Here is a 14,453-nt window from a genome sequence, read left to right as displayed (position 1 = left end):
GCATAGCTATTTTATAAAACAATATTGCAAGATTTATAGTGGGGTCCAAAAGTCTGAGACCACATTGAAAATCTGGGATTTTTTTTTTTTTTCATTTAAAATCAGAAATAATCAGATTTTAAAATATTTCCAACAAAGAAAGTAAATGGAAGTAAACTTTAAATATTCTTAAATAGTCAAGATTCTGAGCTATTTCTAGATCCCTATTTAAATGTAAGCAAATTTGTGATATTGACCATGTTAACTGCTTGGTACAATAGATCAGATTTTCCTCATGTCTAATCTCTTCCATTGAAGTGTGTGTTCGGACGACACGTCAATGGATTTGCTCTAAAATGGATCATAAGGTTTTGCACAAACTTGTGGAGTCCATGACAGTTCGAGTGCACACTGTAATTAAAGCAAAAAAAGGGGGCACACCAAATACTAAGAAACTCTGAAATTCATGTAAATATTTCAGAGATTCTACGTTTCACTCAAGTTGTTGTCCACAATATAATATTTTATCATTTTTGTATTAAATTAGAAAAGAATACAAAATAGAAGCTTTTTCACTAGATCTCTCAGACTTTTGGACCCCACTGTATATAAGACTCAAGAACCTGTGATGTTACATAAAATGTTTTATGAAGTATGTTGCTTTGTCTTTACATAAAATTAAAAAGAGAAAGAGAGAGAGAGAGAGAGAATAATAATAATAAGAAGAAGAAGCTCCGTTCCCATTATGAGTCAATTTTGAGACTTTTTTTAATTTGTATTTTGTCTTCACTAATAGCCAGGTGTGGAAAATACTTGAGTAATTGTACTATTTTTTATAATTTTGGGGTATTTATATGGTAAGCTTAAACACCAAAACACACTGGAACAAACATGGATCAATATATTTAAATTAAGAGCAGAATTCCCACTGAAGTGAAATATGTAAGTTTTAAAAAGTAAATACGTAAAAATCTTTTGGTTTAAGTGAAACTCATTACAAAGAAATATGTACATTTATGAGCATACTTGCACAAATCATCTTCTAACAGTTTTAGATTTGTAATAAAAGTTACTTCTTGGATAAAAACCCGACATTAACTTAATTTCATCAGATTAAAACATTTACTTTTTAATTTTTTATACGTGAGTACATTTAATAGTAGCAACTTTTCTACTTTCACTTGAGTACATTTCATTTGCTCGTTTAAGTAAGTAAGTACATCATACAAGTTCACTTGTTTATGAAGTCGATATGCCAGCCATGTACATTTATAACACTGTTATGAAGCACTATGAATACTTTTTGAATTTTTTCACAGTGCCATGAATGTGCTGTTAGTTTAAGGTTACATAATGTTAAAAAATAAAGTAACCCTCTCAATCGTTCAATTAATAATAATAATAATGATAATAATAATAAAGATTTACAGTTTGCTTATAAATGTGTCCCACTTAAATAAAATGTTACATGTTGGAATAATGTGTCCTCCTTTTTTAAGAAATAAATTATTATTAATTTATTAAGGAAGTACAAAAGAGAAATATGAATGAACACTCATTAGCATTTCTAAGGTGCTAATATGATCTTAATAAACATCAATAGAGAAGTCAAGTAAAGGTCGCCAGATCATATCAAACTGACTAACAATATTTTTAGAATGATTTTTATGCAATATTTTTAAAATTCATTATTGTATTGACTAGTTCATCTACGCATGATTTACTGTGGACACCTCCTTCTTTTAAAACATATTTTCAGTAAAGCCAGCATAAGGTTGTGTAAGATTCTTGAGGAAGGCAATTCCATAATTCTCCACACAAAATAAAAGATGTGTCACTTGCATCCCTTCTATTGAAGATTGAACTTTAAGTCATTTTTGACAATATCATGATCATAGAAGAACCCATGATATCAGATCTGGTCATTATTATGAAATGATCACACGCCTGGTTAACAGAGCTTATGTATTCTTCAAGATCATGTCTCTCTGCTTGCTCAGTGTTTTGCATCCCAAACCCAGTCACTGTAGTCGCTCCAATACGCAGCTATGACAATCAGAAACCACACCCTGCTTCCTTAATCTAAAGCCTGCCACTCAGTCAAAGATTAGTTAATAAACTCTTAGAAAACAAAAAATAATATTTAATATTACATAACAGAATATTATGAGCTTCATGCTGATTTAACTGAATTCATTTTATTATGTATTAAAATGTAATTTATTAATGTTAGGTTAATGTATTTAGCAATGGGTGGAGAAAGTAGTTGTCAAAATTGCATGTAAAATTGCTTATTGCAGTTATAAGTATGTAATTAATACAGTGTTTAACAACAACGAAAACAACATTATTATTATTATTATTATTATTATTATTATTATTTGACTGGGCAAACCATTGTTTAGAAATTACATTAAAATGTGATTTATTTAACTATATAATAAAGTATTAATTAATTTATTCTTTTAAAAACAAAATAGGTTCATTCTTTAGGATAGATTTCATTCATTTCATTCATTTAACTTCTAATTAATTTAGCATTGCGCAATCCTGTGCAACATGCAGCTTAATACCACGTAGTGAACTTACACCATCTTAGTGTCATAAGCTTAGTATAAAGGTATAAATCATAACAAAATTGAAAACAACTGAGAGTTCATTTTAAACATGAGCATAATGCTGAAACTAATCAGGCTGAGATTATAAGCTTCAGTCTGTCCTGGAATGACATGAACTCTTAATGAATTCTTTAAAACAGGCAACATACACAACAGTAAAAGATTAGATCATTCTGTGGTTTATTCTTCGCATTGCTTATGTAACAGCTGCTTTGCTCTACACGTTCACTTCACCTCGCTAAGAGAACAGACTTTAAAAGCCATAGAATAAATCTACCTTTTTTTTCGTCAGTGCAGCATTTCTAGGACCAAAACTAAAGCAATGTCGTAAACTGTCCAAGCACGTGTCAGAGGACGTAAAAACACATGGACACAATAAAAAAAAGGTGTTGACTAAGGTAACGCAACAAACATACTGGGCTGCTCACTCTTATGGAACTAAATATATCCATATATAACAGATCCACAATGCAGGACATGTCAAGATGCTGCAGTATACTGTGTGTGTGTGTGTGTGTGTGTGTGTGTGTGTGTGTGTGTGTGTATGTCGTGTACCTGGAAGGGAGTTTGCCCACGGTAGTTCTTCACCTCCTTGCTGGCTCCGTGAAGCAGCAAAACTCTGGCGCAATTCTCCTTCAAAAGAAAAAAAAGGATTAAAGAATATTTACAACGATCCATCGTCGACTGTGAACATCAGAAGATCTCGCTCTTTGCTCTTCTCTTCTATTATACACACTGACACATGTTAACACATTCACAGACACCTGTTAATAGGAACGCTTTCCAAGAAACCCTTAGAGATCCATTAAAATACATCGTCGAATAAAAGTGTGTACAGGTGATCAGGAATGAAGAAACTAAGAGAAATATGAGGAGTTAAATGAGGAAAGATCCCAGGATATAATCGCTCACCTGTGTTGAAAAGCCTGAGAGACTTCAGCTCTCTGCAAGTGTGAAGCTTTAACAAAGTCAACACCCAAAATCAGTATCACACAGAGGAGAGGTTTGTGTGTTTGTCTTGGTGAGAGAGAGAGAGAGAGAGAGAGAGAGATAGAGAGAGAGAGAGAGAGACATGGCTTTGTAGCACTCCAGCCCACTCCATCCAGCTGGATTCAGGAGCCCACCCACGGAATAGCTCACCACAAAAGACACACACACACACACACACCTACAGTGCACTTTCCTACCTTCCTTCTTATACTAGTCTCACTGAGCCAAATGCTCTTATATGAACAATAATCATATGTGCAGATATTTTTTCCTCTGTGAAAAAAAAAAAAATCAGCGCATCACATTTAGCACTTTCTTTCTTGTTGACATGGAGACAAAACTGTGATTATTTTTAGTGTAAACAGAACATCATTTGCTAACAACATCCACTTACTGATGAAACTGATAAACTCATGAAAACACATATCACACGTGGGGGTCAAAAGGACAGCCAGTCAGGACACAGCAGGTAAAAAAAAGCAACCGGTTTCGGTCACTTCATTTGGTGCTGTAAATTACCAGAAATGAGCCATGACCTCGGCTCCTCTCCAAAGGTCATAAATCATTCTGGAAAAGCTTTCAAAGCACACTGCTCAAGTCATGTCAAGTCAAGTGGCTTTACTGTCATTTCAACCATATACAGCTGGTACAGTAAACCATATACAGCTGGTACAGTAAACCATATACAGCTGGTACAGTAAAGAGAGAAACAAATCAACGTTCCTCCAGGACCATGGTGCTACAACACAAACAACACCGAACTACATGAGACTACACAGAACTAAATAAGACTACATCAATAAGACTATCCTCTGTCCTAGAAAGCACAGAGGATCCCAAACCAGACGCAACTGGAGGGTTAATATGGCCTCCATCCAGACTTGAGTTACGTACAAAATGATGCGCTGCCCCTTATTTCTCGAGTGTATACTACACCTGATAGGGTTCACTGTTTGGATATTAACCTAGTGCAATGCATCATGCGACAAGTGCACTGGATAGTCTGGTTTACGCGGCCATGCATGACTGTAAAGTAACTCCCAAAATAGCAGTCAGCTCCAGAGTCCCAAGAGAATGATGATATAAAACAAATATTAAATACAATGATTCAAATTTTCCATGAAGAAAATACATAAAATATAAAATTAAAAAAATATAATGATCCTCCAAAAAATTATTCTCGTAAAAATTCATTAAAAAAAACCCCACATTTTTTCAATGTTTTATGTTGCACAAATGTTGCAATTTAAACAAATGTGTTTTTTCCAAATATGGCAATATGGTTGCATTTATTTCAAATGTTTCTAAATTCCTATACTTCTAGGAAATAAAAGCAAATAAATTGAAATAAATGTAAATATATTTCCAAATATATACCATATTTGAAATAAATCTATAAAAATAAATATATTCCTATGCATGTATGTATGTATGTATGTAAGTATTTGTGTGTTTGTTTGTTTCTCCATTGCATATTATTTTTTTAATCTATTTTTATATTGTTATGAAAATGTTTCTCCAGAAACACCAGCAACAAATGTGAAGTTGTATACGTATCAAATTCTTCTTGTCATCCATCACCATGAAGAAATTCAGAGATTTTAACACAAAAGATACAGACACAAAAAATGCTGACCTGTGAGTCTGGTACTGAATAAAATTAAAAATAAATAAAATACCATTAAGTCCAATCATGGCCATTAAAAAAGGAAAAAACCACCAGAAGCCTGGAGCAGCTTGCGAGGAATTTCCCTCATGAAAATATTACCCATTTGCTCTTTTTCATGAAGGGTGCCAATAATTCTGAAGTCAGTACGTAGAGGATAGAGTGCGGTTTCAGACATATGGCAGGCCACAGCAGTGCTTTAGGGCTCAAATAAAGACTAGTAGCAATAGTCGTAGTGTTGATCTAGTGGCGTAGAGAGGATAAGACATGCTGAATCCCCTGGAGAGGAAGCAGAAGGGTGACTCTCAGCTCGGCTGCTTTTAAACTGCGAGTGTTAACAACCTGCTGCCAGTTACACCAAAACTGCCAGCGCTAATGCTAACGCTACTGCCAGTGCAGACTTATAAATAAACCCAGTGATGAGGCTATCACTATTTTATTAATAAATCACACTGGAAAGTAAATGCTACGCTCATTTTCTAAATCAATCCGCATTCAGAGTTTAATATAAATGATTCCAGCTAATATGCTAATGCTACCACTCTCAAGTTAGATGCTAATGCTAGCACTATTTTTTAAGTGAACCCAGCTATGACGCTAATCACTACTTTATAAATGAGCTCAGCTATAAAGTTCATTACATTTCAAGAGCATTACGGTATGTTACAGTCTAACCTTCCTGTCAGCTATTAAATATGTTATTAAATCTTTAATAATGTTAAACTATAAACTACATATTTGCATACTCAAATTGGAACCTAGCTAGCTTAGCATTGCAGGTTATGTAGGCAAAAGTTTCTAATTGCAGCACTGATGATTTGCATACGGTTCAAGCTCATTTTATGACATCACAAACTGATCCTATGCTGCATTCATATCCTATGGAAATAACTGCAGTTCCGACATAATGTGAATGACGAGTCAATATTTTTGGAGCTTTCTGACAATCCTGATTTCTATAACCGAAATGTGCTACATAATTGTGCTTTGAGTTCTAGAAAATAAATTCTTAAAATTAGAATTTTTTAATTACTATTCAGTTTATAATGAATTACAGCTGATACAATATACCACTCTTTCAGTGTGATTAAAGAGGAGGAAGAAATGTGAGGCAGTGTGTGAAAAGCCATTGGATTCATTGTGGCTGAATTTTGCAAAGAAGATGAACAACTGGATTTTGACCAAAATTCAGTTTTTCTGCCAATAATATACCTTGACATTTCTGATTTAAGAAGATATAAATACAGTTTACCAAAAAGATATGGAAATGTTTTTATTGAGGAGAATCTCTAACCTTGGCTTGGCGTCTGCCTGCAAAGATCATGTTGTGTACGGTATGTATTTGGTTTATCAAATGCAGCAGTAAAACAGTCAGTCTGCCTGATGATGTCTAAACCCTGACCAGTGAAGTGGGATTTTCTCATTGTGTAACAGAATTAATTCAGATTGTGGTCAGATACTGGTTGGAAAAATGTCCATGATGCTCCTGCTTCATCACATCATCATCAAAACAGAGAAGAGCACTTGAAAGTGATCATTTTAAACTTATACAGTAATTCTTTAAAATGTGGCAATAAAGTTTTTCCATAAATAGATTAGGTTATAAATGTAGAGGTGGGTGGGGCGTCTTTCAGTGAAATGTAATTTTTGATTGCAGTTTTCTCCCTTGTCACTTGTGGAAGAAACCAGATTTTAAAATGATAGAACTTTACTTCTGGGTAAGAAAGCTAGCTGTCATGTCTATGCCGGCATTGGCATTAGACACCGTTTCCCAGAGTACACCACGGCCAACTAACAGGGCCATCACAGACTACAGATCCCAAGCCACATGTCCCATTCACATTCACCTGATTACTGACCGTTTGCACCTGGATTCAATCATGCACATGCATGCGTGCACACACACACACACACACACACAATATGTATATATACGTATATATATAAGTCATTCACAAGTTACCACCTGAAGTACCATACCAGGTACATGTGCAATTAGATCATAAACCAGGTAAACAAACAAAACAAACGCAAAAATAGTAGCATATTTCAATTCAGGAATACTGATAGTATACATCGTATACATGGTAGAAAGTGTCAAATTTTGTCCATGTAAAGGGTTTTCGCAGGCAGCCGCATGCTAAATGCTGATGTTTAACATGAACAAAGTTACATGTTAATGCTAACTGAAGTTAGCAAAACAATGTCAGTGCCATTTTCATCTACTAAATGCTTCAACACTTTGGGAAGGTTTCTTGTCCTTCCAAATTCTCCTCCATGAAGTGAATGCAGCTTGCATTCTTGTATAAATGTACTGAGAAACACTGAGGAACTTTTGCATCAACCTGTAATTGGAATAAAGCATTTTAAAATCAGGGGTACTTTAATGTAAAATATAGAGAGATTACCAAACTCAAGATAAGGCTATAGAAGCAGGAGAGGCCTTTGTGGCCTTTTTATCTGTCTGACTGTGTGTTTTGGAACCAATAACTTTTCTGAGAGGACAAACTAAAAGTAGCATGTTTATTTATTTATTTATTTATTTATTTATTTATTCATGCTCTTTTATTTAACAGCGAGGGAGCTTTTGTGGCCTTTTGACTATCGGACTAACTGCTTGGACCTAATAAATGTGCCGAGAGGAGGATTGAGATGGGGCTCATCTGCCCTCACCCTCAACCCAGTGCACTCCCAGGAGACAGATCTGTTAAGCAGTAGGATTCCTGTGCCAATAGTCCAAAGCACTTGGTTGTAATGAAGCAGCTGCCCTCCACCTCAGCCCTCAGCCCTGAGGGGTCACTGATGAATCTCCCCGAACTGTAATGGAGCCACGCAGAGCAATCATGCAGCGTTTTATCATTACTGCCCAAACGAACCCAATCCAGCTGGGGGAAATGACTCTGACACTCACATATGAACAGGTTCACAGAGTGATTTAAAGGCTTAATGTTTGGGTTTAAATGGTTCCATAAAAATAACGGGTGAGTCTTGTGTGTGTGTGTGTGTGTGTGTGTGTTTTTACAGTGACAAGAGTGTGTTTACCTGTTTGTAGAGGGCACAGATATGAAGTGCTGTGTTCCCAGAAGCGTTCTGGACACGCATGTCAGCTCCGTAAAACAGGAGATGCTCCAAGTGCTGGACGTGACCATATCGACAAGCCTGGATTGCGCACACACACACACACACACACACACACACACAGTTCTCTGTTTGTACCTTCTGAAACCAGACAGGAATGATTTTAAGATTGTATACTTATATAATTGGGAGCAAAAGTTTGCATCCCCCGTGGTTTTTGAATGGGAAAATGCAAAATACACCTCCATCTTGCAAGTTATCTACAAAAAAACAGAATTCCAAGAAATTACAAATGAAACGTGGGTGTATCCTGGAACAAGACAACGAGCCAAATCATGAGGCAAAATCAACAGAAAAATAGTATGAAACTATATTTTGCTCTGACCCTTGTGGTCTGATTTGCAGAACGCAGTGTGTGACATTTGGCAGAGTTACAACAGAGATGCAAGAAAGAGTGTTATGAAAAATATGACTGAAAGGATCCAAAAGCTGCTGAAAGAATATGAAGAAGCTTGGATGCAGTTATATAGGCAAGTTATTTGAGAATATTTACACTACATCCAGAAAAAAAATTCTTTCAATATAAAATTACACTACATTATATGACAATTTTTGCTACTGTAATAATGAAGAAAGATCTAAAATCACCAGGGAACTATCTTGTTGATAGGGATTCAAATTTTTGGTCTCTTTATTTTGTCCTGGGGTGCAAAAACTTTTGCAATCAACTGTATCAATCTAGATGAGGGTTAGTATTCTATCATTAGACAGTGACATTTTTGCTAGATAACATTTTGGTATGATGGATTGTATAAAGTGTTTTCAAAGTAAAAATTCTCTAATATCAGAAGTTCAGACTTAACCGAGATGGTGAATGCAGAGACAACAAATGACACCAACACCAAAGATATGTGTGCTAATCTAGCTTGATCATCATTGGCTGCTACCGGACCTGTACTGCAGGCCCCCTGTCATGTTCTCACCTGCCAATTCCAACCCACACCACCGGAGACCCCCATCACCAGAATACTTCTGAATCATCTAAATCTCTGAACATCATTTATTTACTCTTTAGCTCATAGCGAAGTCTTGCCATCCTTCCGATTTCATTTCTGAGCTATGTTTCTTCTGATACCTCTGGATTATTTACCGACTGATGCTCATTCCCTATCAGCCTTGTTTTGTTTGTTCCTCTGTTTGGTTTTAATCCTTTATAACATCCAGCTAATGGGAAAGTATTATTTAGCAGCAGTCTGGGTTTTTGTTGTCATACTGTGGTGTTGACATTAGAGCATTGTAAAATAGCATTTGTATTCTCGAAACCCTCTCCGGCTCTCTAAAAAATCAAACCCAAATGTCACCCCATTTTATTCGGTCTAGTTACAGGCTGCCACAAAAATCACAGATGCAGGTCTCAGTAAACCTGTACAGGCTATTTTTATTTTCTGTTTCACTAAGAATGATTTATTTGACTTGTTGGAGAACCCTATTCTGTCCAACTCTACCCCTGACCACAAGATGTCAGTGTGTAACAGCAGCGGTCAGGGTCGCTAATGACACTCATCTCCTCAAACCACAGTTTATCTCCTAAATATCTGCTGAACAAAAACACTTGGATGGATGACAGATGGATCTCAGATGGATGACAAAGGCAAAAAACAACAAAGTGACAGCAAGGTGCTGGTCCACCATGAGCGACCAGAACAGCTTCCATGCTCCTAGGTATTGATTCTACAAGTCTCTGGAACTGTACTGGAGTGACAAACACCGTTCTTCCAAAAGATATTCCCTCAGTTGGTGTTTTGATGATGGTGGTGGAGAGCGCAGTCTTCAACACACTGTTCCAAAATTTCCCATAGTTTTTCAGTTGTGTTGAGATCCGGAGACTGTGAAGGCCATTGCACATGATTTACATCATTTTCATCCTCATCAAACCATTCAGGGAACTATCATGAACTGTGGAGGGGAGGCAGAGTCATCCTGGAAGAGACCACTTGCATCAGGATAGAAATGTTTCATTATAGGATGAAGGTGATCACAGGATAAAGGTACTGTTTTGCAGTTAGGCTTCACTCTGAGGGGACAAGTAGAACTATCAAGTAGAACTAGTAGAACTGTCTGAACTACTAGTAGAACTATACTGTAGTAGTACAAGTAGAACTAGTAGAACTATCAGTGAACTATCATGAACTGTGGAGGGGGGGCAGAGTCATCGTGGAAGAGACCACTTGCATCAGGATAGAAATGTTTCATCATAGGATGAAGGTGATCATAGGACAAAATGTACTGTTTTGCAGTTAGGCTTCACTCTGAGGGGACAAGTGGAGCCAAATCATGCCAGCAAAATAAATAACTCATAAATAGCCTTCTAAAGCATAACATGGCCACCATTTTTTCCTTTAATTTGTCACACTAGACATCTGGTCAATCTGGATTTGTGTCTATAATTTGACATTTAAATCCAAATAACCACACATTGTTGCTTCTTGGGATCCAGATGGTGAAAAGATGATTTCTTATTTGGGTCACGCACTGACAAACATTTAATAATCTATGACATCTTTCAAGACAAATTGTATTCCCAACCTGCACGTATTAGTTACACTTATCTCATATCTCTTTATTGAGACGCAAAATGCTCAAATTCATCATTAACTCTTAACATAATCTCACACATTGTGAGGTGGTGAGAATGTAACCATGTAACTTCTGGTTAACATCCGATCTTCTCACATTCCTGGTCTAGCTCTCATCATGGTTGCTGTTAACACATGTACCGTGATTCTTGTAATACAATTCCGAGTCTGTTACCTGGTGGATTTCGTGCCAGCCGTTCTCGTCGTGGCAGGTCAAAGAGGCTTGAGCACGTAGTAACTGCTCACAGCAGCTTGGGTCACCCCCTACAGTCACAGTGTGGTAGAGTGGAGTCAGACCCTGACCATCCTTATAATCCGGAGATGCTCCCAATTCCAGCATGGCCTACAGAATCACAGAATGGAATGTTGAACAAATAATTTGTAGACAAATAAATATGTAATTAAATCTGTCTTTGAACAAATTGACTTTATAATCACAGGCTAATAGACACTATCCATCCCTACCATCCATTCTTTGTACCGCTTATCCTACACAGGGTCATGGGGTAGCCTAGAGCCTATCCAAGGGGACTTGGGGCACAAGGCAGGGGACACCCACTCGCACACACTGTGGACAATTTGGAACTGCCAATCAGGCTACAACGCATGTCTTTGGACAGGGGGAGGAAACCAGAGTACCCAGAGGAAACCCCCAAGGAACGGGGAGAACATGCAAGTGCCACGCACATAGGGCGGAGGCAGGATGCGAACCCCCAACCCCGGAGGTGCGAGGCAACAGTGCTAACCACTAACCGTGCCCCCCTAATGGACACTAGTGGATACGAGTGGATCTTAATCCCAATGTTAATACCATTTAACACTATAAATAACAAATAAAAGACACGAGGGACTGCTATTAAATGAAAATAATCAACAATGGGGTGAGTGATGTAGCCCGACGCCAATTGGAGTTACTGTTACCACTGTGAAGTTGAATATTCTCGCATAACAGCATGTCCGAAAGTGTATTATTCCTCTTATACTCCAGCTACAATTTTGATTAATTAAAGAATCTGTTTATGTGGAGCATCTGCTAAACAATTCTGTGTGTAATCATTGTTTAACCATATGGAACTATCGTCAGAGCTGCTGTTATAGAAAATTAATCAACACGTCCTCAGCAATCGGATGCAATCATTCAACATCGCTGTGGTATAATAAATTATAAAACGCATATACAATATACACACAGCACTAGTTGATAAACTGATTGCACACTAGGTAAAAGGAGAATTGCGCAACCTTAAGAGCGATCTGGTTCTTGGCTCGGACAGCTTTATGCAGCGCAGTCATGCCATCCCGAGAGCGGAAATCTAAATGAGCTCCTCCATTCTTCAGCGCTGTTATCATCTCCACCATGTTGTCCAGATGGGCAGCCAGTGTCAGAGGAGTCTCTGGGAAAGACAGCAAAGACAATATCAATGAATTTATCATGAAATACTATGAAATTATGACATTATCTATCTGTCACACTTAATATATCTTAACCAAAGAGAGAAATAGTAATAATGAGGCCATAAATGTACATCATTTTCCACTTATCTCAAATGTAGTTGATTTTTACATTTCATTATTTTTTTTTCCATTTTAAATTCTATAATAGATAAAACAAAACATTTTTTGCATAACTTGGAAGTACTGTTTAAAAATCAAGCCTGCTACACATTTCACAAAGCAAAGGAAGCGTTTACTCAGCAAGCAGCATTCTTACAGCGCTCTCGATAAGTTTCTTGACGGGATTCGAAATCTAGCTGTAAGGGCTGTAAAGGGGTTTTTGCGTGGTGGGTGATGGGTGGAAGTGGTGGGTCTTGTGATGAGTGGTGTCTGCCACTACATACACTACAACCAGTTGTGTTTCACAAACAATGAAATGGATTGTGAGTACTGAGAAAACTGAAAGAATGCGATTTGCTAAATAAACTCTTCCTCTGCTTTGCGAGATGCGTGTAAGCAGACTCTGAATATGATGTTTTCGAATATCGGCCTATATACTGAATTATAGGGATATACTTTGACAGTTCACCTGGTTTGACCCAGAAGAAAGGATAAGTGGATGACAACCTCTCAGAAATCGTAGCGGCCGCTGTCAGTTCTAGGAGGTTGTCATTCACTTGTCCTTTCCTTCTCAAGTGGATGTTTATAGCATTTCTCTACGACTGATTTGAACCAGATGGGCAGATATATCAGTGTATGTCATTCCATCATCACACATTTTAACTATGACCATATACAGTACTGTACGATGCCAATGATGCCATCTTTCAAATGTCTTTTAACTATTTCGCCTACATCTTCCCTGTTCAAAACATCATATTGAGCGGAGGCGGATGCAAGTGCAGACTGGTGCTTATTAGAGTGAAGCACACAAAAACAAAGACTATGAACTAGATACCCATGACAAGAAGATGAACACGACGTGGGCTAAGTGCCATATGCCGTGACTACCAACAACAAAAGCTAGACAATGAGACTCAGAGTTCAGAACTTAAACAGTGACACTACTTAGGTGAAACGGGAAACAGGTGCGAGTGATCAGTGAGGCACGTGAATTGGTCATGTGATGTCCTGGGGCTGATGGGAAGTGTAGTTCTGTGCCATATTTGGTGCTTCCATGACACATATCTCCCCCTGCTGATGCAGTTTACATTTGTGGATGAAATGAGTTTAAAAAGATTTTATTATTCGTATTTTCCCTGATGAGAATGAAAAATGGGAAGTGGAAAATGAGAAAACAATGTGAGTTCAGGATTTGAATGCTTGTATTATATGAACCAATCCATGTTTGTTTATGCAAAACTTATATGGACTGAATGGATGATACAGTACACAGGTCCTCCAAACATGTCTTGGCTGATTGAGTACATGCAGGATAAATGGAAAACTGTTACAATTTTGGATTACATTAAGTAAATACTGGCTTGCATGAAAAATTGACCCACATTTATTATGTCAGTCTTATGCTGCATTTGTTTTCATGCAGAAATTTGTCCCTCCAGGGTGGGGATTTGATTCCCGGCTCCGCCCGTGCTTCGGGGGTTTCCTCTGGGTACTCTGGTTTCCTCCCTCAGCCCAATGACATGCATTGTAGGCTGACTGGCATCTCTAAACTGTCCATAGCGTGTGAATGGGTGTGTGAGTGTGTGTGTGATTGTGCCCTGCTATAGGTTGGCACCCTGTCCAGGGCACCCCGTCCACCCTGCGACCCTGTCTAGGATAAGCGGTACAGAAAGTGGATGGATGGATGGATCCCGTTGTCCCACGCATCCTACGTCATGTACCTGTATGGACTGGTTCAAATGTGTGGTCTGCTAACGAAACTTACAAATGAACAGGAGATGAGACGACAAAATCTCTCAGCACCATTTGCAAACAGTGTCACAATGATTGCCTATTTTCCAGCTAGAGCAATGATGCAGTTGATTAGATGTTCCTTTGTTGCTGTCCAGGATGCATTGAGACGCTTTTGCGTTCACACTACAAATGTTA

At 37.6% G+C, this 14,453-nt stretch overlaps 1 protein-coding gene across 1 annotated transcript in view; it reads right to left on the bottom strand.

Annotated features, from left to right (window-relative positions):
• Window positions 1-14,453, bottom strand: part of shank2b (SH3 and multiple ankyrin repeat domains 2b) — a 151,053-nt gene that overhangs the window by 99,378 nt on the left and 37,222 nt on the right. Inside the window, exons 6-9 of the mRNA XM_053235425.1 lie at window positions 12,210-12,361; window positions 11,143-11,310; window positions 8,296-8,412; window positions 3,153-3,230 (exon numbers count right to left, since the gene is read on the bottom strand). Coding sequence (XP_053091400.1) covers window positions 3,153-3,230; window positions 8,296-8,412; window positions 11,143-11,310; window positions 12,210-12,361 — 515 coding nt within the window. The remainder of the gene's footprint in view (window positions 1-3,152; window positions 3,231-8,295; window positions 8,413-11,142; window positions 11,311-12,209; window positions 12,362-14,453) is intronic.

The sequence above is a fragment of the Pangasianodon hypophthalmus genome, chromosome 7 (genome assembly GCF_027358585.1).
Source record: "Pangasianodon hypophthalmus isolate fPanHyp1 chromosome 7, fPanHyp1.pri, whole genome shotgun sequence".
NCBI classification, from domain to species: Eukaryota; Metazoa; Chordata; class Actinopteri; order Siluriformes; family Pangasiidae; genus Pangasianodon; species Pangasianodon hypophthalmus.
Note: the sequence above shows the minus strand (reverse complement) of the source record. Positions and strands in the feature narration are given on the sequence as shown.